At 52.1% G+C, this 25,756-nt stretch overlaps 1 protein-coding gene across 5 annotated transcripts in view; it reads right to left on the bottom strand.

The window, feature by feature from the left end:
* The window catches only part of tacc1 (transforming, acidic coiled-coil containing protein 1), a 207,778-nt gene that overhangs the window by 46,673 nt on the left and 135,349 nt on the right, over positions 1 to 25,756 (bottom strand). For 4 of the 5 annotated variants that reach the window (XM_078428738.1, XM_078428734.1, XM_078428737.1 and 1 more), the window contains 2 exons: positions 19,726 to 19,761; positions 5,279 to 5,339 (listed from right to left, as the gene is read on the bottom strand). In XM_078428738.1, coding sequence (XP_078284864.1) covers positions 5,279 to 5,339; positions 19,726 to 19,761 — 97 coding nt within the window. The remainder of the gene's footprint in view (positions 1 to 5,278; positions 5,340 to 19,725; positions 19,762 to 25,756) is intronic. The other variant, XM_078428735.1, reaches the window with a different exon arrangement.

Raw genomic sequence — 25,756 nt, 5'->3', positions numbered from 1 at the left:
CGCGCCGACCAGCGATCCCCGCACATTAACACTATCCTACACCCACTGGGGACAATTTTTACATTTGCCCAGCCAATTAGCCTACAAACCTGCACGTCTTTGGAGTGTGGGAGGAAACCGAAGATCTCGGAGAAAACCCGCGCAGGTCACGGGGAGAACGTACAAACTCCGTACAGACAGCACCCGTAGTCGGGATGGAACCCGGGTCTCCGGCGCTGCATTCGCTGTAAGGCAGCAACTCTACCGCTGCGCCACTGTGCCCGCCCTTGTTGTGATAGTACCTGCCTCAACTACCGCCACTGGCAGCTCATTCCATATACGTTCCACCATCTGTGTGAGAAATTTGCCCCTCAGGTTCCCACAAAATCTTTTTCCCCCCTCACCTTAAACCTATGTCCTCTGGTCCTTGGTTCCCCTACACTGTGTAAGAGACTCTGTGCGTTCACCCTATCTATTCCCCATGATTTTATACACCTCTATATGACTCACCCCCTCGTCCTCCTGCGCTCCAAGGAATAAAGTCCTTCAAATATAACAAACATAATATTGTAGTCCACAGCAGGCAGCCTCTCTCTCTGTTGCTAAAGCATTTATACAACTTTACAGCAGAGGGCAGCAAAAACCAAGATAGATTGTCTCTCTCTGGGTGTCATGGAGTCTAAGAGTGATACAGTGTGGAAACAGGCCCTTCGGCCCAACTCGCCTACACCGGCCAACATGTCCCAGCTACACTAGTCCCACCTGCCCGCGTTTGGTCCATATCCGTCCAAACCTGTCCTATCCATGTACCTACCTATCTGTTTCTTAAACGTTGAGATAGTCCCAGCCTCAACTACCTCCTCCGGCAGCTCGTTAGTGTGAAAAGGTTACCCCTCAGATTCCTGTGAAATCTTTTCCCCTTCACCTTGAACCTGTGTCCTCTGATCCTCGATTCCCCTAATCTGAGCAAGAGACTCTGTGCATCGACCCGATCTATTCCTCTCATGATTTTATACACTGCTCCGGTCTCCTCCCACACTCCAAAGACGTACAGGGAGAACGTACAAACTCCGTACAGACAGCGCCCTTAGTCGGGATCGAACCCAGCGCTGCATTCGCTGTAAGGCAGCAACTCTACCGCTGCGCCACCGTGCCGCCCAAATCTGATCTGATGTTGTCTGACAGATAGTTAGGTGTGATCCCGTCAGGCCATTTCTTGACTACTTCTTGTACGGTAGAGAGCAGATTGACTGGTGGCATCGCGGCCTGGTTCGGCAACTCGAACGCCCAGGAGCGAAGAAGACTGCGAAAGGCGGTGATCACCGCCCTGTCCATCACCGGCCCTGACCTCCCCACCATCGAAGGGATTTACTGGAGTCAAAGAGGCAGCCAAGGATGAGAGGGGATCTTATTGAAACATATAAGATTATTAAGGAATTGGACACGTTAGAGGCAGGAAACATGTTCCCAATGTTGGGGGAGTCCAGAACAAGGGGCCACAGTTTAAGAATAAGGGGTCGGCCATTTAGAACGGAGATGAGGAAAAACTTTTTCAGTCAGAGTTGTGAATCTGTGTGGAATTCTCTGCCTCAGAAGGCAGTGGAGGCCAATTCTCTGAATGCATTCAAGAGAGAGCTAGATAGAGCTCTTAAGGATAGCGGAGTCAGGGGGTATGGGGAGAAGGCAGGAACGGGGTACTGATTGAGAATGATCAGCCATGATCACATTGAATGGTGGTGCTGGCTCGAAGGGCCGAATGGCCTCCTCCTGCACCTATTGTCTATTGTCTATTGTCAGAGACCCACACCAGTCTGGCCACACTCTCACTTCACCCCTGCAATCAGGTAGAAGGTTGAGGAGCCTGAACACTAAGGTTGCCAACTGTCCCGTATTAGCCGGAACATCGTGTATTTTGGGGTATAAGAAAATAACTGCAGATGCTGGTACAAATCGATTTATTCACAAAATGCTGGAGTAACTCAGCAGGTCAGGCAGCATCTCAGGAGAGAAGGAATGGGTGACGTTTCGGGTCGAGACCCTTCTTCAGATTGAAGAAGGGTCTCGACCCGAAACATCACCCATTCCTTCTCTCCCGAGATGCTGCCTGACCTGCTGAGTTACTCCAACATTGTGTATTTTGGGCTAAATTGGTTTGTCCCGTACGGGACCGCCCTTGTCCCGTATTAGGCTTGGGGGACACTGTAGGCCCAGACGCTGAAGGCGCAGACTATGTAGGCCCGGACAGTGTAGGCCCGGAGGCCCGGGCACCGCCTAACGGAGGTTGCCTAGCAACCCGCCTCCCGGCCCAGGCGGCCGCCATTGGTGGAGCGGGAGCACGTGGCCGCTGGCTGGGTGAGGTCACGTGGGGCGCGGGGCGGTGACGTCACCTTGTCCCGTATTTGGGAGTGAGATAGTTGGCGACCCCCTACTGAAAACCAGGTTTAGGGACAGCTTCTTCCCTACAACCACCAGGCTACTAAACACCGCAACCTCCAACTAGGCTCCAAAAACTCTCCTGCAGCCCCCTTGCCTCCGCTAAATCACCAAAGGAGCTGCCGCCGGGCAACAAAAATAAACTCTGCGCAATGCACAGAAGTAACTGGCAGCAACTTCACGTCTGTGGTCACCTCGCTCCCAGGTAATGATGTGTAAACATTCCACTGGAACCTGCTGTATGTGTGTAACACGCTTACTGCCAAGACCTGCTCTCCTCACCCCACAGGCATGAAACCAAAATAATGGGGATGAGAGGGAATAAATAGATCAGCCACGATCAGCTAACGGAATCAAGGGATATGGGGAGAAAGTCGGAATGGGGTACTGATTGTGGATGATCAGATTGAATGTCATAGTGAGGCCCACCGCAAATTGGAGGAACAGCGTCCCATATTTCGCTTGGGCAGCTCACAGCCCAGCGGTATGAACATTGACTTCTCCAACTTTAGATAGCTCCTCTGTCCCTCTCTTACCATCCCCCTTCCCAGTTCCCCCACTGTCTTCCTGTCTCCAACTACATCCTATCTTTGTCCCGCCCCCCCCCCGACATCAGTCTGCAGAAGGGTCTCGACCCAAAACGTCACCCATTCCTTCTCTCCTGAGATGCTGCCTGACCCGCTGAGTTCCTCCAGCATTTTGTGATACCTTCATATTGAATGGCTCGAAGGGCCGAATGGCCTATTCCTGCACCTATTTTCTGTTTCTATGATCGGATGGTGGAGTTGACTCGACAGGCCGGATGGCCTGATTCTGGTCCTCTGGCTGTAGTAGAGTTGCTGCCCTACATCACCAGAGACCCGGGTTCGATCCTGACTATGAGCGCTGTACGTACGGAGTTGTTTCATTCTCCCTGTGACCACGTGGGTTTTCCTTGGTTTTCCTCCCACAGGTTTGTAGGTTAATTAAGACCCGCCCTCTCCCCTGACATCAGTCTGAAGAAGGGTCTTGACCCTAAACATCACCCATTCCCTCTCTCCTGAGATGCTGCCTGACCCGCTGAGTTACTCCAGCATTTTGTGTCTAGGTAAAGAATACTGTATCTAATCTGCACGTTCGTAGAACAGTACAGCACAGGAACAGGCCCTTCAGCCCACCACATCTGTGCTGAACACCACGCCGAATTCAACTAATGACTTCTGATCTTGACACCCTTACTAATCAAGTATTTGTCAATCTGCCATCAACTCCGCCATTCAATCATGGCTGATCTATCTCTCCCTCCTAACCCCGTTCTCCTGCCTTCTCCCCGTAACCTCTGGCACCCGTACTAATCAAGAATCTATCTATCTCTGCCTTAAAAATACCCAAAGACCTGGCCTCCACAGCCAATGTGGCAATGAGTTCCACAGATTCGCCACCCTCTGGCTTTAGAAATTCCTCCTCATCTCCTTCCTAAATGTACATCCTTTCATTCTGAGGCTGTGACCTCTGGTCCTAGACTCTCCCACTAGTGGAAACATCCTCTCCACACCCACTCTATCCGGGCCTTTCACTTTTCGGTGAGTTTCCATGAGGTCCCCCCTCATCCTTCTAAACTCCAGCGAGTACAGGCCCGGTACCGACAAACGCTCATCGTACGTGGCGGCACGGTGGCGCAGCGGTAGAGTTGCTGCCTTACAGCGAATGCAGCGCCGGAGACTCGGGTTCGATCCCGACTACGGGCGCCGTCTGTACGTTCTCCCCGTGACCTGCGTGGGTTTTCTCCGAGATCTTCGGTTTCCTCCCACTCTCCAAAGACGTACAGGTTTGTAGGTTAATTGGCTGGGCAAATGTAAAAATTGTCCCTAGTGTGTGTAGGATTGTGTTAGTGTGCGGGGATCGCTGGGCGGCGCGGACCCGGTGGGTCGAAGGGCCTGTTTCTGTGCTGTATCTCTAAATCTAAAAAATCTAAAAATCTAAATCTAAATCTAAAATCTTAACCCAATTATCCCTGGGATCATTTTTGGAAACCTCCCTCTGGACCTTCTCCAACGCCAGCCCATCCCTCCTCAGATATATCGGGCCCGAGGCGTCTTTGTGTCTATTCTTCCCTGGCCTAGGAAAGGAATCTTCACTTTTAATTGTTGCAGCAAAAATGGAAGCAATGATAAGTCCATAAACTCCAGCGAGTCCAGGCCCAGAGCCACCGAATGCTCTTGTGAGGGTGGTGCAGCGCGAGGGTTGCCAACTTCCTCACTCCCCAAATACGGGACAAAGGGTGACGTCACCGCCCCGCGCCCCACGTCACCTCACCCAGCCAGTGGCCACGTGCTCCCGCTCTACCAACGGCGGCCGCCCGGGCCGGGAGGCTGGTTGCTACGTAACGTCCGTAAGGCAGTGCCCGGGCCTACAGTGTCTGGGCCTACAGTGTCCGGGCCTACAGCGTCCGGGCCTACAGCGTCCGGGCCTACAGCGTCCGGGCCTACAGCGTCCGGGCCTACAGTGTCCGGGCCTATGTTGTCCGGGCCTACAGCGTCCGGGCCTACAGCGTCCGGGCCTACAGCGTCCGGGCCTACAGTGTCCGGGCCTATGTTGTCCGGGCCTACGGTGTCCGGACCTACAGTGTCCGGGCCTAAAGTGTCCGGGCCTACACTGTCCGGGCCTACAGCGCCCCCCCGGATCTAATACAGGACAAGGGCGGTCCCCTACAGGACAAACCAATTTAGCCCAAAATACAGCACCCAATCGTGGCAGACTGGGAGCTGTGGCTCGCTGCCGTTGTACAGCATGACCGGCTAATATGGGACAGTTGGCAACCCTAAGCTGTGCGTCACTGAAAACGTTCATGTTCACCGAGACAGTTAAACAAGTGGGTAAAGTTTACCTGTGGGCATAAATCCAACACCAGTGACTGGCTCTCGTACTTCTTCACCCGGCAGGCGTTCCTTCAGAGAGAGAGATGGAGAGAGAGAGAGAGAGAGAGAGAGAGAAAACAACACAGGAGCACAGTCAACCGTCATTGTTCTGTCATTACGGACACAAGAGTTTCTTCACCGGAGGACAGAAGCAGCATGCTGGCAACGTGGCTTGGAGGGGCAAGGGGATGGATATGTAGCGTTTGGCATGAAATGGGAGAGACTAAAGATAAAGCTACGACTTCATTGCATGCCAGCACAGTTCCAGCCTCCCGATGAGTGCAGGATAATGCTAGGCACAGGTTGGATTGATGAATGCAACCTCCCTTACCCCAGGGTAGAGACCATCCCTCCATGCTGACTGTGAAGGCATTGGGCAAGCCGCCGTCAGGGCCCGTTAACACCAGAGAACGGACACTAAAGCACCATGATCGGTGCTCCTCACAGGTGCTCCACAACCTAAGATGGGGTTATGTTCCGATAATCCCACCGTGACTTGAAAATATCGTACGTCGAAAACGTGCCGAACATCGTAGCCGTGCCAGCTCCCAATCGTGGCAGACTGGGAGCTGTGGCTCGCTGCCGTTGTCCAGCATGACCAGAGAGTATCGTACCGCGTGAGAACGCTGCCAGTCTGAGCAGCGGACAGGTCTGCCAGCCCGGGGACAGATCAACATTCAAAATCACGGTTCCTACTGAAGTACGGTTTCTGCTGAATGTGCATCGCTTGTGCGTAAAGTCGGAGTATCGTAAGTCGAGGAGCATCTGTATTGGCAAATATTACGAGTATTTGGGGTAAAAACCTGTCGGGTTATTCAACTGTAACGCGATCCAATATCCTCCCCTTAAGTTTAGTTTAGCTTAGAGATAACAGCATGGAAACAGTCCCTTCAGTCCACCGACCAATACACTAGGTCTATCCTACACACGAGGGACATTTTACAATTGACAATCAGGGCAGCACGGTGGCGCAGTGGTAGAGTCGCTGCCTCACAGCGCCAGAGACCCAGGTTCGATCCTGACTACAGGTGCTGTCCGTACGGAGTTTCTACATTCTCCCGTGACCGCGTGGGTTTTCTCCGGGTTTCTCCGGTTTCCCCCCACACTCCAAAGACGTGCAGTTTTGTAAATGAATTAATTGGATTCGGTAAAGATTGTAAATTGTGTGTGGGATAGTGTTAGTGTGCGGGGATCGCTGGTCGGTGTGGACTCGGTGGGCCGAAAGGGCTGGTTTCCATATTGTGTTTCTAAACTAAACTAAACCAGAGCACCTGGATGAAACTCAAGCAGGTCACGGGGAAACATAGAAACATAGACAATAGGAGCAGGAGGAGGCCATTTGGCCCTTCGAGCCAGCACCGCCATTCATTGTGATCATGGCTGATCATCTACAATCAGTAATCCGTGCCTGCCTTCTCCCCATATCCCTTGATTCCACTAACCCCTGGAGCTCCATCTAACTCTCATCCAGTGAATTGGCCTCCACTGCCTTCCATGGCAGAGAATTCCACAAATTCACAACTCTCTGGATGAAAAAGTTCCTACTCACCTCAGTTTTAAATGGCTTCCCCTTTATTCTAAGACTGTGGCCCCTGGTTCTGGACTCCCCCAACATTGGGAACATTTTTCTTGCATCTAGCTTGTCCAGTCCTTTTATAATTTTATACGTCTCTATAAGATCCCCTCTCATCCTTCTAAACTCCAGCGAAGACAAGCCCAGTCTTCCCAATCTTTCCTCATATGACAGTCCCGCCATCCCGGGGATTAACCTGGTGAACCTACGCTGCAGTCCCTCAATAGCAAGGATGTCCTTCCTGAAATTAGGAGACCAAAAGTGCACACAATACTCCAGTTGTGGTCTCACCTGCAAACTCCACACAGCCAGTATCCTCACTTTCACTATGAGTGTACACTAACCCTCACACGCTGGGGACAGTCAGACTGAAGAAGGGTCTCGACCCGAAACGTCACCCATTCCTTCTCTGCAGAGATGCTGCCTGTCCCGCTGAGTTACTCCAGCATTTTGTGTCTATCTTAGAGGGATATGGGCCAAATGCAGGCAGGTTGGACGCATGTGGATAGGGCATGCTGGGCAGCATGGGCAAGTTGGGCCGAAGGGCCTGTTTCCACATTGAATGACTCTATGACCTCCCATGACTCATTTAATAATACTTGGCTTTATTTGATGGAGTTTAGTTTAGTTTAGTTTAGAGATGCATTTTAGTTTGACAGATGCTTTAGATAAGTAACAGATAAGTAACAGATCTTTAGATTTAGAGATACAGCGCGGAAACAGGCCCTTCGGCCCACCGGGTCCGTGCCGCCCAGCGATCCCCGCACATTAACACTATCCTACACACACTAGGGACAATTTTTACATTTGCCCAGCCAATTAAAATGCATACCTGTACGTCTTTTTGGAGTGTGGGAGGAAACCGAAGATCTCAGAGAAAACCCACGCAGGTCACGGGGAGAACGTACAAACTCTGTACAGACGGCGCCCGTAGTCAGGATCGAACCTGAGTCTCTGGCGCTGCATTCGCTGTAAGGCGGCAACTCTACCGCTGCGCCACCGTGCCTCAGAGGTAAGAAAAGGGTTAAATATATCTGTCTGGTGAAGTGTTGTCAACCTGAAAATGTTATTCCATTCCTCTCAACCATTGGTGCTGCCTGGCCTTCTGAGTAAGTTTTCTGATTTATTCAAGATCAGTCAAAATCAAGAAGGTAAAAAATATCCATGTAATTACCCTACCAACTCACATTTCTGTTAGACTTTGATAAACATCTTCTCAATACATATTCTCTACACTCCCAACCAAGCCAATGATCTTCTAACCCACCACTCTATCTCCAGGTCCCTCAGGTCGGCCGACTTGGGGCTACTGACTGTCCCACGGTCTCGGCTTAAGCTCAGGGGTGACCGCGCTTTTGCGGTTGCAGCTCCTAGACTGTGGAACAGCATCCCTCTCCCCATCAGAACTGCCCCCTCCATCGACTCCTTTAAGTCCAGGCTCAAAACCTATTCTACTCCCTAGCGTTTGAGGCCCTCTGAGGGGGTGCTGTGAACTGTTTATGTATGTGCTGTTATGTTTGGGTGCCATTGTATGTTCGTTTCTTAGTACCTGAACTGATGTTCAGCACTTTGGTCAACGTGGGTTGTTTTTAAATGTGCTATACAAATAAAATTGACTTGACTTGACTTGACTAGAGTGGCTGGGACATGTTGGCCGGTATGGGCAAGTTGGGCCGAAGGGCCTGACTATCCCACTCAGGTCACGGGGTGAAACTTACAAACTCGGTACAGACAAGCACCCGTAGTCTGGATTGAACCGGGGTCTCTGGCGATGTAAGGCAGCAACTCTACTGCTGCGCCATCGTGCCGCCCAATGGCTCCACATCTAGACTGTAGACTACATGTGGAAACAGCATGGAAAGAGACCCTTAGGCCCACCGTGTCCGCGCCGACCAGCGGCCATCCCATACACTGGCCTACACAAACTAGGGACAACTTTACAACTGACAGAAGCCAATTAACCTACAAACCTGCACGTCTTTGGAGTGTGGGTGGAAACCTGAGCTTCCCGGAGAAAACCCACGCGGTCACGGGGGAGAACGTATAAACTCTGTACAGACAGCACCCGTAGTCAGGAACGAACCCAGGTCTCTGGCACTGTGTGGCAGCAACTCTACCGCTAATGCCAAATATGGCTAATTAACCATAAATGTCCTGCAGTCGGATTCAATTGTCTCAGACCACAGTCTAGGGTCCTTCCGCTGCTGGACATTGGGGGGCAGGGTTCGGTGGGGACACCCCTCAAACAAGGGAAATGATATCACCGCAGGGGGCCACATGAGTGGCAAGGATGCTTGGTTTTATAGACAACCTCAAACTTACTGTGAATAACACCACTGAATGTATAGACCCCGAGATTGTCAATAGACAATAGACAATAGGTGCAGGAGGAGGCCATTCGGCCAGCACCGCCATTCAATGTGATCATGGCTGATCATTCTCAATCAGTACCCCGTTCCTGCCTTCTCCCCATACCCCCTGACTCCGCTATCTTTAAGAGCTCCATCTAGCTCCCTCTTGAATGCATTCAGAGAATTGGCCTCCACTGCCTTCTGAGGCAGAGAATTCCACAGATTCGCAACAGATTCCAACAATTGTCGGAAGAGTATTTCCACAGTGTTTGTTTTGTGTATGTCTTTAATTCTGAACAAAGTCTAGTTTGGAAATCTTTTTTAAAAAACTTGAAAATAAACCCTTCCAAATAAAAAATAAATTAAAATAACATCTGAAAAAGACAACTGTGTATAATACGCAGATAGATAAGAGATGGGCTTGTCATCTTGTTCGGCATTATGGGCCGAAGGGCCTGTTCTTGTGCTGTGCTGTTTTATATAAATGGCTGATGATTTAAGGCAATTGAGTGAAAGTGCACTGCCTGATGACACAGATTGTCCTGATTTTGAGTGCTTCAATTGCCTTGACAATGTTCTCTCTGAGCAAGAGATGTTCCACAAGAAGAAAAAGCAATTCAGGCCAAAAGCATCACAGAGCACGCTGTGTATGTTCTGGCGAGAGTTCGGGACTATCAGTAAGCAGGAGTGATGGCTACATTAGTACAGCATCATTTAGTTGGCATCTTAGTTTTAGTTTAGTTTAGTTTAGTTTAGAGATACAGCGCGGAAACAGTCCCTTCGGCCCACCGGGTCCGCGCCGCCCAGCGATCCCCGCATATTAACACCATCCTACACACACTAGGGACAATTTTTACATTTACCCAGCCAATTAACCTACAAACCTGCACGCCTTTGGAGTGTGGGAGGAAACCGAAGATCTCGGGGAAAACCCACGCAGGTCACGGGGAGAACGTACAAACTCCGTACAGACGGCGCCCGTAGTCGGAATCGAACCCGGGTCTCCGGCGCTGCATTCGCTGTAAGGCAGCAACTCTACCGCTGCGCCACCGTGACCGCCCAACTGATTCTGAATGATCATATTGAGAGGCGTTGCTGACTCGAAGGGCCAATGGCCTACGCCCAAAATCTGTATTGTGGAGTGAATTAAGTTCCATTTTACATGGGTCAGGCACTCAGTAATTGAAATTGGTGATGAAAACAACAGTATTAATCTACGGAGACAAGGAACTGCAGGTGCTGTACTCTTGCAAAGAACCAAAGTCCTGGAGTAACTCAGCCGGTCAGGGAGCATCTCCGACGTGGACAGGGTGGATATTTGGGTGGCACAGCGGTGGAGTTGCTGCCTTACAGCATCAAAAAGGTGTGATCCTGACTAAAGGTGCTGTCTGGACCGAGTTTGTACGCTCTCCCCGTGACCTGCGTGGGTTTTCTCCGGGTGCCCGTTTTCTCCCACACTCCAAAGACGTACAGGTTTGAAGGTTAATTGACTTAAGAAAAAATTGTGACTTGTCCCTAGTGTGTAAGATACTGCTGGTGTACGAGATGATCGTAAAGGCGGCACGGTGGCGCAGCGGTAGAGTTGCTGCCTTACAGCGAATGCAGCGCCGGAGACTCAGGTTCGATCCTGACTACGGGCGCCGCCTGTACGGAGTTTGTACGTTCTCCCCGTGACCTGCGTGGGTTTTCTCCGAGGTCTTCGGTTTCCTCCCACACTCCAAAGACGTACAGGTTTGTAGGTTAATTGGCTGGACAAATGTAAAAATTGTCCCTAGTGGGTGTAGGATAGTGTTAATGTGCGGGGATCGCTGGGCGGCGCGGACCCGGTGGGCCGAAGGGCCTGTTTCTGCGCTGTATCTCTAAATCTAAAATCTAAATCTAAAATCGCTGGTTGGCACATGCTCGGTGGGCCGAAGGGCCTGTTTCCACGCTGTATCTCTAAAGTCTAAAGTTAAGTCTAATTAATCTACCCTTCCTAGAGTAAATCCCCAGTGCTTAGCAAATACTCGAGGACTTAAGTGCCCCCATTTGGTGCCGCAGGGAGGCATGGCAGGGATCTATACACAGCATTCACTGAATCTGTCAAAACGCACTGGGTTGTTCTACAAAGGGCAACATGGAATCAATGGGCTGAATGGCTTCCCTTTGCTCTGTATCAATTTTATAATCCTACTCGACTGGGTCCAAACCTCTCCTGCATTGGTGCAGCCAATGAAACGTCTTCCATTAACACCAAAGGGACGACGGTGAGTAAGGCGGGCCTAAAATGGTCGCGCTATCGTGTACTGTTTTGGCTGTAGTTCAGGAACAAACAAACAAACAAACAAACAAGGGTTTTAGTCTATCGATTCTATTGCTCCTGTAAAAAAACCTTGTGGAGGTTAGTCAGCGACACAACTCGGTGGAAGAGACTTTAGTCTGGCCGGGCAGAACAGATTATAACTGTATCAGAACTGAGAACGTGAAGCTGGCTACACGGAGTTTGCACGTTCTCCCCGTGACCACGTGGGTTTCCTCCGGGTGCTCAGGTTTCCTCCCACATGCCAAAGACGTGTGGGTTTGTGGGTTAATTGGCCTCTGTCAATCGCCCCTTGTGTGTGGGGAATGGATGAGAAAGTGGGATAACATAGATATCATAGAAGTGGGATAACATAACATGAACCGCTGCTCGATGGTCGGCCTGGACTCAGTGGGCCGAAGGACCTGTTCCCACGTTGTATCTCTAATCTAAATTGTCCTTCCAAAAAATTAAACATTATCTAAACATTATCCTTTCGTAACAAATGAGCGTTGCTCAGGATTTTGGCACCCATGGCTCCACATGGAAGATCGTCAGGTGCTGGCTATGTGAAGAACTGCCTGATATCCGGCCTAAATGACATGAACTTATTACGACAAGCTTATTATTACGAGAATGATCCCAGGAATGGGTGGGTTAACATATGATGAGCGTTTGTGGGCACTGGGCCTGTACTCACTGGAGTTTAGAAGAATGAGGGGGAACCTCATTGAAACTCACCGAACAGTGAAAGGCCTGGATAGAGTGGATGTGGAGAGGATGTTTCCACTAGTGGGAGAGTCTAGGACTAGAGGCCACAGCCTCAGAATAAAAGGATGTACCTTTAGAAAGGAGATGAGGAGGAATTTCTTTAGTCAGAGGGCGGTGAATCGGTGGAATTCATTGCCACAGAAGGCTGTGGAGGCCAAGTCAGTGGATATTTTATGGTGATTGATAGATTCTTGATTAGTGCGGGTGTCAGGGGTTATGGGGAGAAGGCAGGAGAATGGGGTTAGGAGGGAGAGATAGATCAGCCATGATTGAATGGCGGAGTAGACTTGATGGGCCGAATGGTCTAATTCCGCTCCTATGCCTCGTGAACATGAGATTGAAACAGTTCTCCACTCAATCAACTCAACTTGAAAGATACAGCTGGACTAAGTGCAGTATTCAAGGCAAACTCGTTCCAAAGCAGAGCACTATCTAATCTCTAACATTACACAGTTTAAGAATAAAGGGTCGGCCATTTAGAACGGAGATGAGGAGAAGCCTTTTCACCCAGAGAGTTGTGAATCTGTGGAATTCTCTGCCTCAGAAGGCAGTGGATGCTTTCAAGAGAGAGTTAGATAGAGCTCTTAAAGATAGCGGGGTCAAGGCGTATGGGGAGATGGCAGGAATGGGGTACTGATTGTGGATGATCAGCCATGATCACGGTGCTGGCTCGAAGGGCCAAATGGCCTACTCCTGCACCAATTGTCTATTGGAAGAGATAGGCTTAAGGTGAGAGGGGAGAGATTTGAGAGGGACCACAGGGGCAACCTTTTCACTCAGAGGGTAGTCCATATCTGGAACGAGGTTAAGACTTTGGAGATAGAGCATGGACACAGGCCCTTCGGCCCTCCGACTCCATGCCAACCAGCGAACACCCTGTACAGTAAGGTATTTAATTCACAAAATGCTGGAGTAACTCGAATGTCACGGTGGCGCAGCGGTAGAGTAGCTGCCTTACAATGAATGCTGCGCCGGAGACTCAGGTTCGATCCTGACTACGGGCGCCGTCTGTACGGAGTTTGTACGTTCTCCCCGTGACCTGCGTGGGTTTTCTCCGAGATCTTCGGTTTCCTCCCACACTCCAAAGACGTACAGGTATGTCGGTTAATTGGCTGGGCAAATGTAAAGATTGTCCCTAGTGTGTGTAGGATAGTGTTAATGTGCGGGGATCGCTGGGCGGTGCGGACCCGGTGGGCCGAAGGGCCTGTTTCCGCGCTGTATCTCTAAAATCTAAAAAAAAAATCTAAACTCAGCGGGACAGGCAGCATCTCAGGAGAGAAGGAATGGGTGACATTTCGGGTCGAGACCTGACTACCACCACCCTGTACAGTAACACTATCCTACACACTGTGGACAATTTACTGAAGCCGATTAACTTACAAACCTGCACGTCTTTGGAGTGCGGGAGGAAACGGAGGTTCTCGGAGAAAACCCACGCAGGTCACAGGGGGTGGACGTACAAACTCCGCACTGACAGCACCCGTAGTCAGGATCGAACCCGGGTCTCCGGCGCTGTAAGGCAGCGACTCTACCGCTGCGTCACCGTGACCGCCCCGAGCTTCTCGAGGACGCTACACAATTATGACATCCAAAAAACATTTGGGCAGATATATGGGCAGGGAGGGTTTAGGCCCAGGCTCATGCAACATCTGCCTGGAGATGGTCTTGCTCGATTACATCCCTGAAACTGTTTTCCCTTTTGGAAAACCAGGAATCTGGGAACAGATAGGGCGGCATAGGGTGGCGCAGCGGTAGAGTTGCTGCCTTACAGCGAATGCAGCGCCGGAGACTCAGGTTCGATCCTGACTACGGGTGCTGTCCGTACGGAGTTTGTACGTTCTCCCCGTGACCTGCGTGCGTTTTCTCCGAGATCTTCGGTTTCCTCCCACACTCCAAAGACGTGCGGGTTTGTAGGTTAATTGGCTGGGTAAATGTTTTTTACAAATGGCCCTTGTGGGGATAGGACAGTGTTAATGTGCGGGGATGGGCGAGGACCTAGTGGGCCGAAGGGCCTGTTTCCATGCTGTATCACTAAACTAAACAGCAACTCACCATTTAGCCTGCTGCCATTCCATAATATCACAGTAAATCCCCATTTAGTTAGTTAGTTAGTTAGTTAGTTAGTTAGTTAGTTCGTTTAGTTTATTGTCACATGTACCGATGTACAATGAGAATCTTTTGTTGCGCGTTATCCAGTCAGCGGAAAGACTGTACATGATTACAATCGAGCCGTCCACAGTGGACAGATACAGGATAGAGGGGATAATGTTTAGTCCAAGATACAGTCCAATAAAGTCCGATTAAAGATAATCTGAGGGTCTCGAAATAAGGTAGATGGTAGGTTAGTTCCGCTCTCAGCTTGTTGGGCAGATGGTTCAGTCACCGAATAACAGCTGGGAAGAAAATGGGCCTGATCATTGTCCATTGGAGAATGCTGTCGAGCAGAGGGTTCTAGGAATGCAGGTACATAGTTCCATGAATGGTGGAGTCGCAGGTCAAATTGGCCTTCATGGAACAAGTTGCCAGAGGAAGTAGTTGTGGCAGTTTTCACACAGAGAGTGGTGAATCTGTGGAATTCTCTGCCACAGAAGGTAGTTGAGGCCAGTTCATTGGCTATATTTAAGAGGGAGTTAGATGTGGCCCTTGTGGCTAAAGGGATCAGGGGTTATGGAGAGAAGGCAGGTACGGGATACTGAGTTGGATGATCAGCCATGATCATATTGAATGGCGGTGCAGGCTCGAAGGGCCGAATGGCCTCCTCCTGCACCTATTTTCTATGTTTCTATGTTTCTATGGAGCATCTCAACGTTTAAGAAATAGTTAGACAGGTACATGTATGGGACAAGTTTGGAGAGATATGGTCCAAATGCAGGCAGGTGGGACTAATGTAGCTGGGACGTGTTGGCCGGTGCGGGCAAGTTGGGCCGAAGGGCCTGCTTCCACGTTGTATCACTCTATGACTATTTCTCTGTCCATTTCTCCCCTTCCCTCAATTTCTAAGGTTCAAATTTCTCAATTGATTTGGAAGGAAGCAAAACAGAGACGAGTCTCGCTCCTGAAATCCTTGCACAGAAAGTAAAATAGTGAGAAGCAAATGACGCGGGGCCTGCTTACACTGAACTTTACTTGACTGGCCCACTTTTATTCCGCCTCGGTGGAATCAGATCCAGATTTCGTCCCATCAATTTAATCTGAAGATAATACAATTTATTGCTGTGTAATTTATTGCCCTGTGAATGAACGCCTGTGTCAGTAAAATGATCTTAAAGCAAGTTGGCGACGGGGATTTGCTTTTAGTGGTTCAGTGGTTTGGATCAGTCAGCAGAGGGATTGTCTCTTTGGAAATTATTAACAGCGTAAGAGTAGTCACAGCAGCATTTTTAGGGCAGTGTTAGGAAACCGGTACATTGAAACATCAAGATGGCACAAAAAGGTTTGGAAGGCATAAAATATTTCGCAAAGCTTCCTCCCAGGATAATCGCTTTGATAGAAAAATTTGTATTTGCCACCGGTTCCGTCACACTGTCCACTGGATCCACTGGTTCTATGCCACCGTTCACTGGATCCAGTGCACATGACTCTCCACTGCTGGAGGGGAGAGGGCTACACTTCCAGAGGCGAACGCCGCCCTTTTCATTTCGTCCACTGCGGGATATCTCCGCAATTTATTGCAGGCCGTGACTGCGTGACTTTTCGCCCAAATTCACGCTTTGTGAGTTTTATTTTATACCTTGTCTGAAGAGGGCTTCGAAGTCAACGGAGCACTTCACAGAATAAGGTTTGTACTTCCATCAAATCAAAACCTGCAGTGCCCCCAGCGTGGTGTAAATAAACTTCTTACACTTCTTCTCCGCATAGCACACCCGGCCCTCTGTCCTCTGTACGGATCTCGACAGATTTATCTTTTTACCGCCAGCTATTCTGTGGCCCCCATCTCCCCACCTGCCCATATAGAAACATAGAAACATAGAAAATAGGTGCAGGAGGAGGCCATTCAGCCCTTCGAGCCAGCACCTCCATTCATTGTGATCATCCACAATCAGTAACCCGTGCCTGCCTTCTCCCCATATCCCTTGATTCCACTAGCCCCTAGAGCTCTACCTAACTCTCTTTTAAATTCATCCAGTGATTTGGCCTCCACTGCCCTCTGTGGCAGAGAATTCCACAGATTCACAACTCTCTGGGTGAAAAAGTTTCTTCTCACCTCAGTTTTAAACGGCCTCCCCTTTATTCTAAGACTGTGGCCCTTGGATCTGGACTCCCCCAACATTGGGAACATTTTTTTTCTGCATCTAGCTTGTTCTGGACTCAGTGATTATTTAGGGCAAAGCTTCATGGTTCTCCATGTGGTCTCCCGAGATCTCACTCCCTCCCTCCCCCCCCCACTTCCCCACTCAAGGGCTACTGACACCTAGGGTTGCCAACTTCCTTGCTCCCGAATAAGGGACAAAGTGACCTCCGCCGCCCCGCGCCCCCACGTGACCTCACCCAGCCAGCCATTGGTGCAGCGGGAGCACGTGGCCGCTGGCTGGGCGAGGTCACGTGGGGGCGCGGGGGGCGGCGACGTCGCCCTTTGTCCCTTATTCGGGAGCGAGGAAGTTGGCAACCGCGCTAATATTACGGGACGAGTGTGCTCCAGCTCCACCAATGGAGCGGCCTTGTCCTCATAAACCCTCCCAGCGCTAATTTGCAGATTGACAATATGCTTCGTGCAGTAGGGCAACCACAACAGTCGTGGCCTCGCCAACGTCTTGTACAACAACTGTGTGCGACTCGGAAGGGAGGCTGCAGGTGCCGGTTAAGGTCCTGGGAACCTTCTGACCTCCACCCTCTTGGTGGCAGAGACTGGTGGGGTTGGCAGATGCCTAGACAAGTAACGGCAGTGTGTTTTGTAGACAATGCATGCTCCAGCAAGGGGGTGCATGTTGAGGTTAGTGGATGGGTGCCGATCAAAGGTACTAGAGGAGCAAGATGGACCACTCCATTGAAATCGCCTATACTGGAGTGTAGTCCGCAAAGGAGCCATTTTAGTAAGCAAAACCCGCCGTTCGCTATGCCTCTCGCAGTGTAATCAGTGTAGTGGGGGAACAGTATGTGTGATGATACCATTAAAATGCAGAATATATCTCATCTACCAATTCACAGATTTTTGTTATTTTTCTTTTTAAATGTTTCTGCCAGTTTCAGCCTACTAAAATGGCGCCGTGACGTACTACGGTTTTTAGGGTCGAGTGGTCTATCTTGCCCCTCTAGTATCTTTGGTCCCGATCATGTGGGCTGCCTCATCCTGGATGGTACGGAGGGAGTACAGAGAAGGTTGAGGGGGGATAGACAATAGACAACAGGTACAGGAGTAGGCCATTCGGCCCTTCGAGCCAGCACCGCCATTCAATGTGATCATGGCTGATCATTCTCAATCAGTACCCCGTTCCTTTACTCCCCATACCCCCTGACTCCGCTATCCTTAAGAGCTCTATCTAGCTCTCTCTTGAATGTATTCAGAGAATTGGCCTCCACTGCCCTCTGAGGCAGAGAATTTCACAGATTCACAACTCTCTGACTAAAAAAGTTTTTCCTCATCTCTGTTCTAAATGGCCTACTCCTTATTCTTAAACTGTGGCCCTTAGTTCTGGACTCCCCCAACATTGGGAACATGTTTCCTGCCTCTAACATGTCCAACCCCTTATAGAAACATACAAAATTCTTAAGGGGTTGGACAGGCTAGATGCAGGAAGATTGTTCCCGATGTTGGGGAAGTCCAGAACAAGGGGTCCCAGTTTAAGGATAAGGGGGAAGTCTTTTAGGACCGAGATGAGAACTTTTTTTTTCACACAGAGAGTGGTGAATCTGTGGAATTCTCTGCCACAGAAGGTAGTTGAGGCCAGTTCATTGGCTATATTTAAGAGGGAGTTAGATGTGGGCCTTGTGGCTAAAGGGATCAGGGGGTATGGAGAGAAGGCAGGTACAGGATACTGAGTTGGATGTCCGTCTTTTTTTTGTTGAGTGTCGGTGTTGGGATGATTTTTATATATATTTTTTTGGTTGTGTATGTGTGGGAGGGGGTGGTGGTGTGTGGGGGGTGGGTGTGGGTGTGGGGAACTTTTCTCTTCCTCACGGCGCGGGGTGCGGCTCGGCTGCGGGGCTTAACACCGCCCGGTGCGGCTTGGCCGCTGGACTTACATCGCCCGGTGCAGCTCGGCCGCTGGACTTACATCGCCCGGTGCAGCTCGGCTGCGGGACTTACATCGCCCGGTGCAGCTCGGCCGCTGGACTTACATCGCCCGGTGCAGCTCGGCCGCTGGACTTACATCGCCCGGTGCAGCTCGGCTGCGGGACTTAGCTGCGCAAGGCTTGGTCGCGGGCCTTTCATCGCCCGGTTCGGCTGCGAGATGTTTCAGCGCCCGGTGCGGGGACTGTGCGGGTCGGTCGGGGACGAGCTGTCTGTCCTTGGGCGTGGGGAAGAGAGGGGAAGTTTTGTTGCCTCCATCACAGTGAGGGGGTGTTTGGAGTCACTGTGATGGACGTTTGTGTTGGGGTCATGTGTCTTGTGTTCTTTTTTTTCTATGACTGCTATGTAGTTTCGTTCGGTACTTCGGTACCGAACGACAAATAAAGCTCTGTTATACCTGTTATACCTGTTATATTGAATGGCGGTGCTGGCTCGAAGGGCCGAATGGCCTACTCCTGCACCTATTTTCTATGTTTCTATGTTTCTATCTGAAGTACTCTTGCTATCCATTCGTCCACTGGCCCATTATACTGTTGACTTGTGCCTTGTAGAAAGAGGTGAGTCAGTCATTCGTTGCAGGAACCCCAGTCTCAGACCCGTACCTACTCTGAGCCCAGCTACCACCTACACTCTTACCCACAGAGGCAGCTTCAGGGAAGTATCCTGATGGACTAGGATGGCTTCAATCATCTGCCTCCCCTTACGCAGACAAGTACCGTAATATCTCTAAAGCAGAAGGTCGCAGAAATTTCACTTGGCAACTTTGGAGTTGGTTTGGAGTTCGGAGATACAGCATGGAAACCAAAGTCCTACAACCCACCGAGGTCCACGCCGACCGAGTTCACTGTTATCCCCACTCTCGCACCCACTCCCTACTTGCCAGGGGCCATTTTTTGCAGAGGGCCAATTAACCTACAGACCGGCACGTCTTTGGGGTGTGGGAGGAAAGCCAGGCGGTCATGGGGGAGAACGTGCAAAACCCCCCTGAGACAGCACCCAGAGGTCAGGATTGAACCCGGGTCTCTGGCGCCCAGAGGCGGCAGCTCTACCTGCTGCGCCACCCGATGCATTTCCCGATGTTTAGGGGCACTGCAGCTTTACGATCACTGCCATGGAACACGTGGTAAGCCAGGAACTGTACGGCACATGCAAGGAGCCAGCACTGACAAAGGAGCAGACCGCTCCGCGTGCAAAACACCGGGCCATGTACTTACATCAGGAAACAGAGGAACTTCATTTGTTCAATTGTCCTGGTGTAGACACAAACAGAGAACACAGAAAGACACGGGACGATGGAACAAACGGACAGGGACCCACCGGGTCCACAGGGACAAAGGGAGATAGTAAAAGGCACAGACACAAAGACGGGCAGGTGCAGAAACAAGTGTTAATGTCAGGAAGCTGCAGCAGAGAGCGTTGTGAACTCGCACTGCGCATCAACCACTTTGCACCCTGTGGTCTATGCCCACTGGCACTGTGGTCTATGCCCACTGGCACTGTAGTCTACGCCCACTGGCACTGTGGTCTACGCCCACTGGCACTGTGGTCTACGCCCACTGGCACTGTAGTCTATGCCCACTGGCACTGTGGTCTATGCCCACTGGCACTGTGGTCTATGCCCACTGGCACTGTGGTCTATGCCCACTGGCACTGTGGTCTATGCCCACTGGCACTGTGGTCTATGCCCACTGGCACTGTGGTCTATGCCCACTGGCACTGTGGTCTATGCCCACTGGCACTGTGGTCTATGCCCACTGGCACTGTGGTCTATGCCCATTGCACTGTAGTCTATGCCCACTGGCACTGTGGTCTATGCCCATTGCACTGTAGGCTATGCCCACTGGCACTGTGGTCTATGCCCATTAGCACTGTGGTCTACGCCCACTGGCACTGTGGTCTACGCCCACTGGCACTGTGGTCTACGCCCACTGGCACTGTGGTCTAGGCCCACTGGCACTGTGGTCTACGCCCACTGGCACTGTGGTCTACGCCCACTGGCACTGTGGTCTACGCCCACTGGCACTGTGGTCTATGCCCACTGGCACTGTGGTCTATGCCCACTGGCACTGTGGTCTACGCCCACTGGCACTGTAGTCTACGCCCACTGGCACTGTGGTCTACGCCCACTGGCACTGTGGTCTATGCCCACTGGCACTGTGGTCTATGCCCACTGGCACTGTGGTCTATGCCCACTGGCACTGTGGTCTATGCCCACTGGCACTGTGGTCTATGCCCACTGGCACTGTAGTCTATGCCCACTGGCACTGTGGTCTACGCCCACTGGCACTGTAGTCTATGCCCACTGGCACTGTGGTCTACGCCCACTGGCATCATTTTGCATTGTGCACTGACTCCTTTTTATCTCCTTCCAAGGACATTATTCAATAATTACATTTGACAGTGTACCAGAAGGTACGAAAGCATTCAGTGGTCACATTGCATCAGGCAATCATTATAAAACAATAATGGCATCTTTATCGACAATGCACTCGACCCCCCCCATCCCACCCGCGGCGACCAGCGTTCACGGAAGGCCTCCAGAGTCCCCGTGGACACCGCGTGTGCGTGTTCCCCCTCCAGGGACACGCGGGCACGGACGTGGGCCCGGAAGAGGGGGAAGGCGGCCGGCTCTTGTGTGACCCGTCGACCGCCCGCTACCTGGACCCGCGGACGGCCATCTTGGCCAGGCCCAGGAGCAGACCGACAGGGAGACCCCCACCCCGATCGGCCCTCCCCACTCCCTGCCTTGTGCCCAAACACCAAAATCGTGGGACTAAAATGCAACCAAAACGATTGAACGGCGGAGTGGACTCGATGGGCCGAATGGTCTAATTCTGCTCGTATAGGTTGTGAACCTGTGACCCTTCGTGCTCTGTGGGGGTCTTTGCGATTTTCAATCTCAGGAAGCTGTAGCCCTGGTCTGTGTGGTCTCTGCATTGACTTGATACGAGGGAGAGGGGCCTTGCAGTGTTCCACTGGCCGTCTATCTCTGTGGTGCTTTGGCAGGGAGTACAATCTTGTGTTCTCGATGCAGGCCATTTTAATCAATTAATTCCGATCTTTAACATCATTAACACACCTTTCCGTGCAGGCCAAAGACAGAAAATGGCGGCCGCCATTGGTGGAGCGGGAGCACGTGGCCGCTGGCTGGGTGAGGTCACGTGGGGCGCGGGGCGGTGACGTCACCCTTTGTCCCTTATTTGGGAGTGAGGAAGTTGGCAACCCTACTAACACGGGACAAGGACGGTCCCGTACGGGACAAACCAATTTAGACAGGTTATCCCGGCTAATACGGGACAGTTGGCAACACGATCAAAGATAAAACCCAAGTCATCCGGGCCCCTGGAAACTCCCTGGGGGACACGAGGAACTGCAGGTGCTGCGATCCTGAGCAAAGCACAAGAGTGCTGGAGGAACTCAGCGGACCAGGCAGGGTCTGGGGAGGACTTGGAACGGTGAACGCTTCTTCAGGCCGAGATCGAAGGCATCACAAAAAGCCGGAGTAACTCAGCGGGTCAGGCAGCATCTCAGGAGAGAAGGAACGGGTGACGTTTGGGGTCGAGACCCTTCGTCCATCCCTTCCCCAGATGCTGCCTGACCCGCTGCGCCCCTCCAGAACTCTGTGCTCTGCTCTTTAAACGCCAGGACGAGCTGCCCCCTCGAATCCCGTGGCGGACAACGTTCCGGCTCTCACTTCGGGACTGGGTGCTCTCCCAGCCACGCAAGGGGCATTGTTACCGGTGACCATTGAGGTGCACATCTCCTCTGAACTCCTGGGTGACTCTCAGTGTTACTGGGAGGCTGGGACCGTGATCTCAGCGCTCTCTGACTGAGTCCATCTCAGGTCGGGCGCGATGGACACTGCCCCATAGAGTCGGTGGCAGTTTGTTGCCGATGCCCTCTCTGCCAGCCCCACAACAATGCCCTTTCCTCACCAGTCCTCCTGCCCTCCTCCATCCCATGCCTGGTACAGATCCCGGATGCCAAGGCTCTCAAGAGTTGTATCTCTACAGCGCGGTAACAGGTCCTTCGGCCCACTGCGTCCGTACAGACCAGCGATCACCGCACATTAACACTATCCCACACACACACACACACTAGGGACAATGTTTCTACATTTACACCAAGCCAATTAACCTACAACCCTGCTCGTCTTTGGAGTGTGGGAGGAAACCGAAGATCATGGAGAAAACCCACGCAGGTCACGGGGAGAACGTACAAACTCCGTACAGACAGCACCCGTGGTCGGGATCGAACCCGGGTCTCCGGCGATGGAAGCAATGTACCGCCCACTCCCCTAACATCAGTCTGAAGAAGGGTCTCGACCCGAAACGTCACCCATTCCTTCTCTCCAGAGATGCTGCCTGACCCGCTGAGTTACTCCAGCATTTTGTGTCTATCTTCGATTTAAACCAGCACCTGCAGTTTTTTCCGACACATTTTATAGACTCCGGCCAGTACTGCCCCTTGCTGTCAAACACTCATCATATGTAATGGATGATCTCATGGTAAGATATGCTGCCCAACCCGACCCCCAGAGTGGCGCTGTCTGTCCCCTACAGCACACTGGCAACTGAAGGCACACATCTGTGCCTCAGGTTGCCCAAACACCAGGGTAACGGTGTGGAGATAGTTGACCATCGCTCTTCCTGCCTCTGTTTATTTAACGGATGTGTCACCCAACAGCTAACAAAGGTGGGACTGTCTGGAAACCATCCCTGCTGCTCCTTGCGATGAGCGCAGTGGCTGTACATCGTCAGGGGCCTCGATCGCCTTGGAGCGAGGAAAGGCTGGCTGTTAGGGGTGGGTTCACAACCCGAGAGGAGACCTCAACCCCTTCCAATCCCATTGACGTCAGTTTAGAGATACGGCGCAGAAACAGGCCCTTCGGCCCACCGAGTCCATGCCGACCATCGATCAACTGTTCACACTAGTTCTATGTTTAGTTTAGTTTAGAGATAGGGGGCAGAAACAGGCCCTTCGGCCCACCGAGTCCATGCCGACCATCGATCAACCGTTCACTAGTTCTATGTTTAGTTTAGTTTAGTTTCGAGATACAGCGCAGAAACAGGCCCATCGGCCCAGGGAGTCCGTGCCGACCAACGATCCCTGCACACTAGTACTATCCTACACACACTACCACTATTTACAAATACACCAAGCCAATTTGCCTACAAACCTGCACGTCTTTGGAGTGTGGGAGGAAACTGGAGACCCCAAAGAAAACCCACACAGGTCACGGGGTGAACGTACAAACTCCGTACAGACAGCGCCCGTAGTCGGGATCGAACCTGGGTCTCTGGCGCTGTGAGGCAGCAACTCTACCGCTGTGCCACAGTGTTGCCCTGTCCAGCTAACCTCTGCACTAAATAGAAATGATCAGCGCGGTGATGTTCAGGGGTCAGTGTGATCTCTGATGGACGCATCTCATGGAGGACGGAGGAGTGGAAGACGCCACGAGGGGTCTGAACCCCGCTTGGCACTGACCCCGCAAGGGGTAGGGAGGGTTCAGGGTGGCCGATACACTTGGTATTTACCGCACAGTGGGGTCACTGAGCAGGCTGTTGGAGGTCATCAGAGTGGTCCAGGGTTGGGTGGAACCCCAGTTCCATCACCTGTGGCCAACTCACTGCTCACAGGCTCAGGTAATGCAGCTAAGTACGGTCGTAAGGAATAGTAGAATTAGGCCATTCGGCCCATCACTTCTATTCTGACATTCCATCATGGTTGATCTATTCTCCCTCCCAACCCCATTCTCCTGCCTTCTCCCCATAACCCCTGACACCTGCAAGGTGGCACGCTGGCACAGAGCGTAGAGCTGCTGCCTTACAGCGTCCGAGACCCCAGTTCGATCCCGACTACGGGTGCTGTCTGAACGGAGTTTGTACGTTCTCCCCGTGACCCGTGTGGGTTTTCTCCGAGATCTTCAGTTTCCTCCCACACTCCAAAGATGTACAGGTTTGTAGGTTAAGTGGCTTGGTGTATGTGTAAATTGTCCCAAGTGTGTGTAGGATAGTGTTAGTGTGCAGGGATCGCTGGTCAGTGCAAACTAGGGGTGCCAACTATCTCACTCCCAAATACGGGACAAGGTGACGTCACCGCCATGTGTGACCTCACCCAGCCAGCGGCCACGTGCTCCCGCTCCACCAATGGCGGCCGCCAGGGCCGGGAGGCGGGTTGCTACGCAAACTCCGTTAGGCGGCGCCCGGGCCTCCGGGCCTAAACTGTCTCTAGAGTGTCGGGACTTAAACTGTCGAGACCTACAGCGTCGTGGCCTACAGTGTCCGAGCCTACAGTGTCACGGCCTACAGTGTCCTGGCGTACAGTGTCACGGCCTACAGTGTCCTGGCATACAGTGTCCCGGTCTACAGTGTCCCGCCCTAGTGTCCGGGCCCACAGTGTCCAGGCCTACAGTGTCCGGGCATACAGTGTCCCGGCCTACAGTGTCCCGCCCTACAGTGTCCCGGCCTACAGTGCCCGGACCCACAGTGTCCGGGCCCACAGTGTCCAGGCCTACAGTGTCCGGGCCTACAGTGTCCCGGCCTACAGTGTCCGGACCCACAGTGTCCGGACCTACAGTGTCCAGGCCTACAGTGTCCGGGCCTACAGTGTCCCGGCCTACAGTGCCCGGACCCACAGTGTCCGGGCCCACAGTGTCCAGGCCTACAGTGTCCGGGCCTACAGTGCCCGGACCCACAGTGTCCGGGCCCACAGTGTCCAGGCCTACAGTGTCCGGGCCTACAGTGCCCGGACCCACAGTGTCCGGGCCCACAGTGTCCGGGCCTACAGTGTCCGGGCCTACAGTGTCCGGGCCTACAGTGTCCGGGCCTACAGTGTCCCGGCCTACAGTGCCCGGACCCACAGTGTCCGGGCCCACAGTGTCCAGGCCTACAGTGTCCCGGCCTACAGTGTCCTGGCGTACAGTGTCCCGGCCTACAGTGTCCTGGCCTACAGTGTCCGGGCCTACAGTGTCCCGGCCTACAGTGTCCAGGCCTACAGTGTCCGGGCCTACAGTGTCCCGGCCTACAGTGTCCGAACCCACAGTGTCCGGGCCTACAGTGTCCGGACCCACAGTGTCCGGGCCTACAGCGTCCAGGCCTACAGTATCCGGGCCTACAGCGTCCCCCAGGCCTAATACGGGACAAGGGCGGTCCCATACGGGACAAACCAATTTAGCCCAAAATACGGGATGTCCCGGCTAATACGGGACAGTTGGCAACCCTAGTGCAGACTCAGTGGGCCGAA

This window comes from Rhinoraja longicauda, chromosome 36 (genome assembly GCF_053455715.1).
Source record: "Rhinoraja longicauda isolate Sanriku21f chromosome 36, sRhiLon1.1, whole genome shotgun sequence".
Lineage (NCBI taxonomy): Eukaryota > Metazoa > Chordata > Chondrichthyes > Rajiformes > Arhynchobatidae > Rhinoraja > Rhinoraja longicauda.
This window is presented reverse-complemented; position numbering and strand designations above follow the sequence as displayed.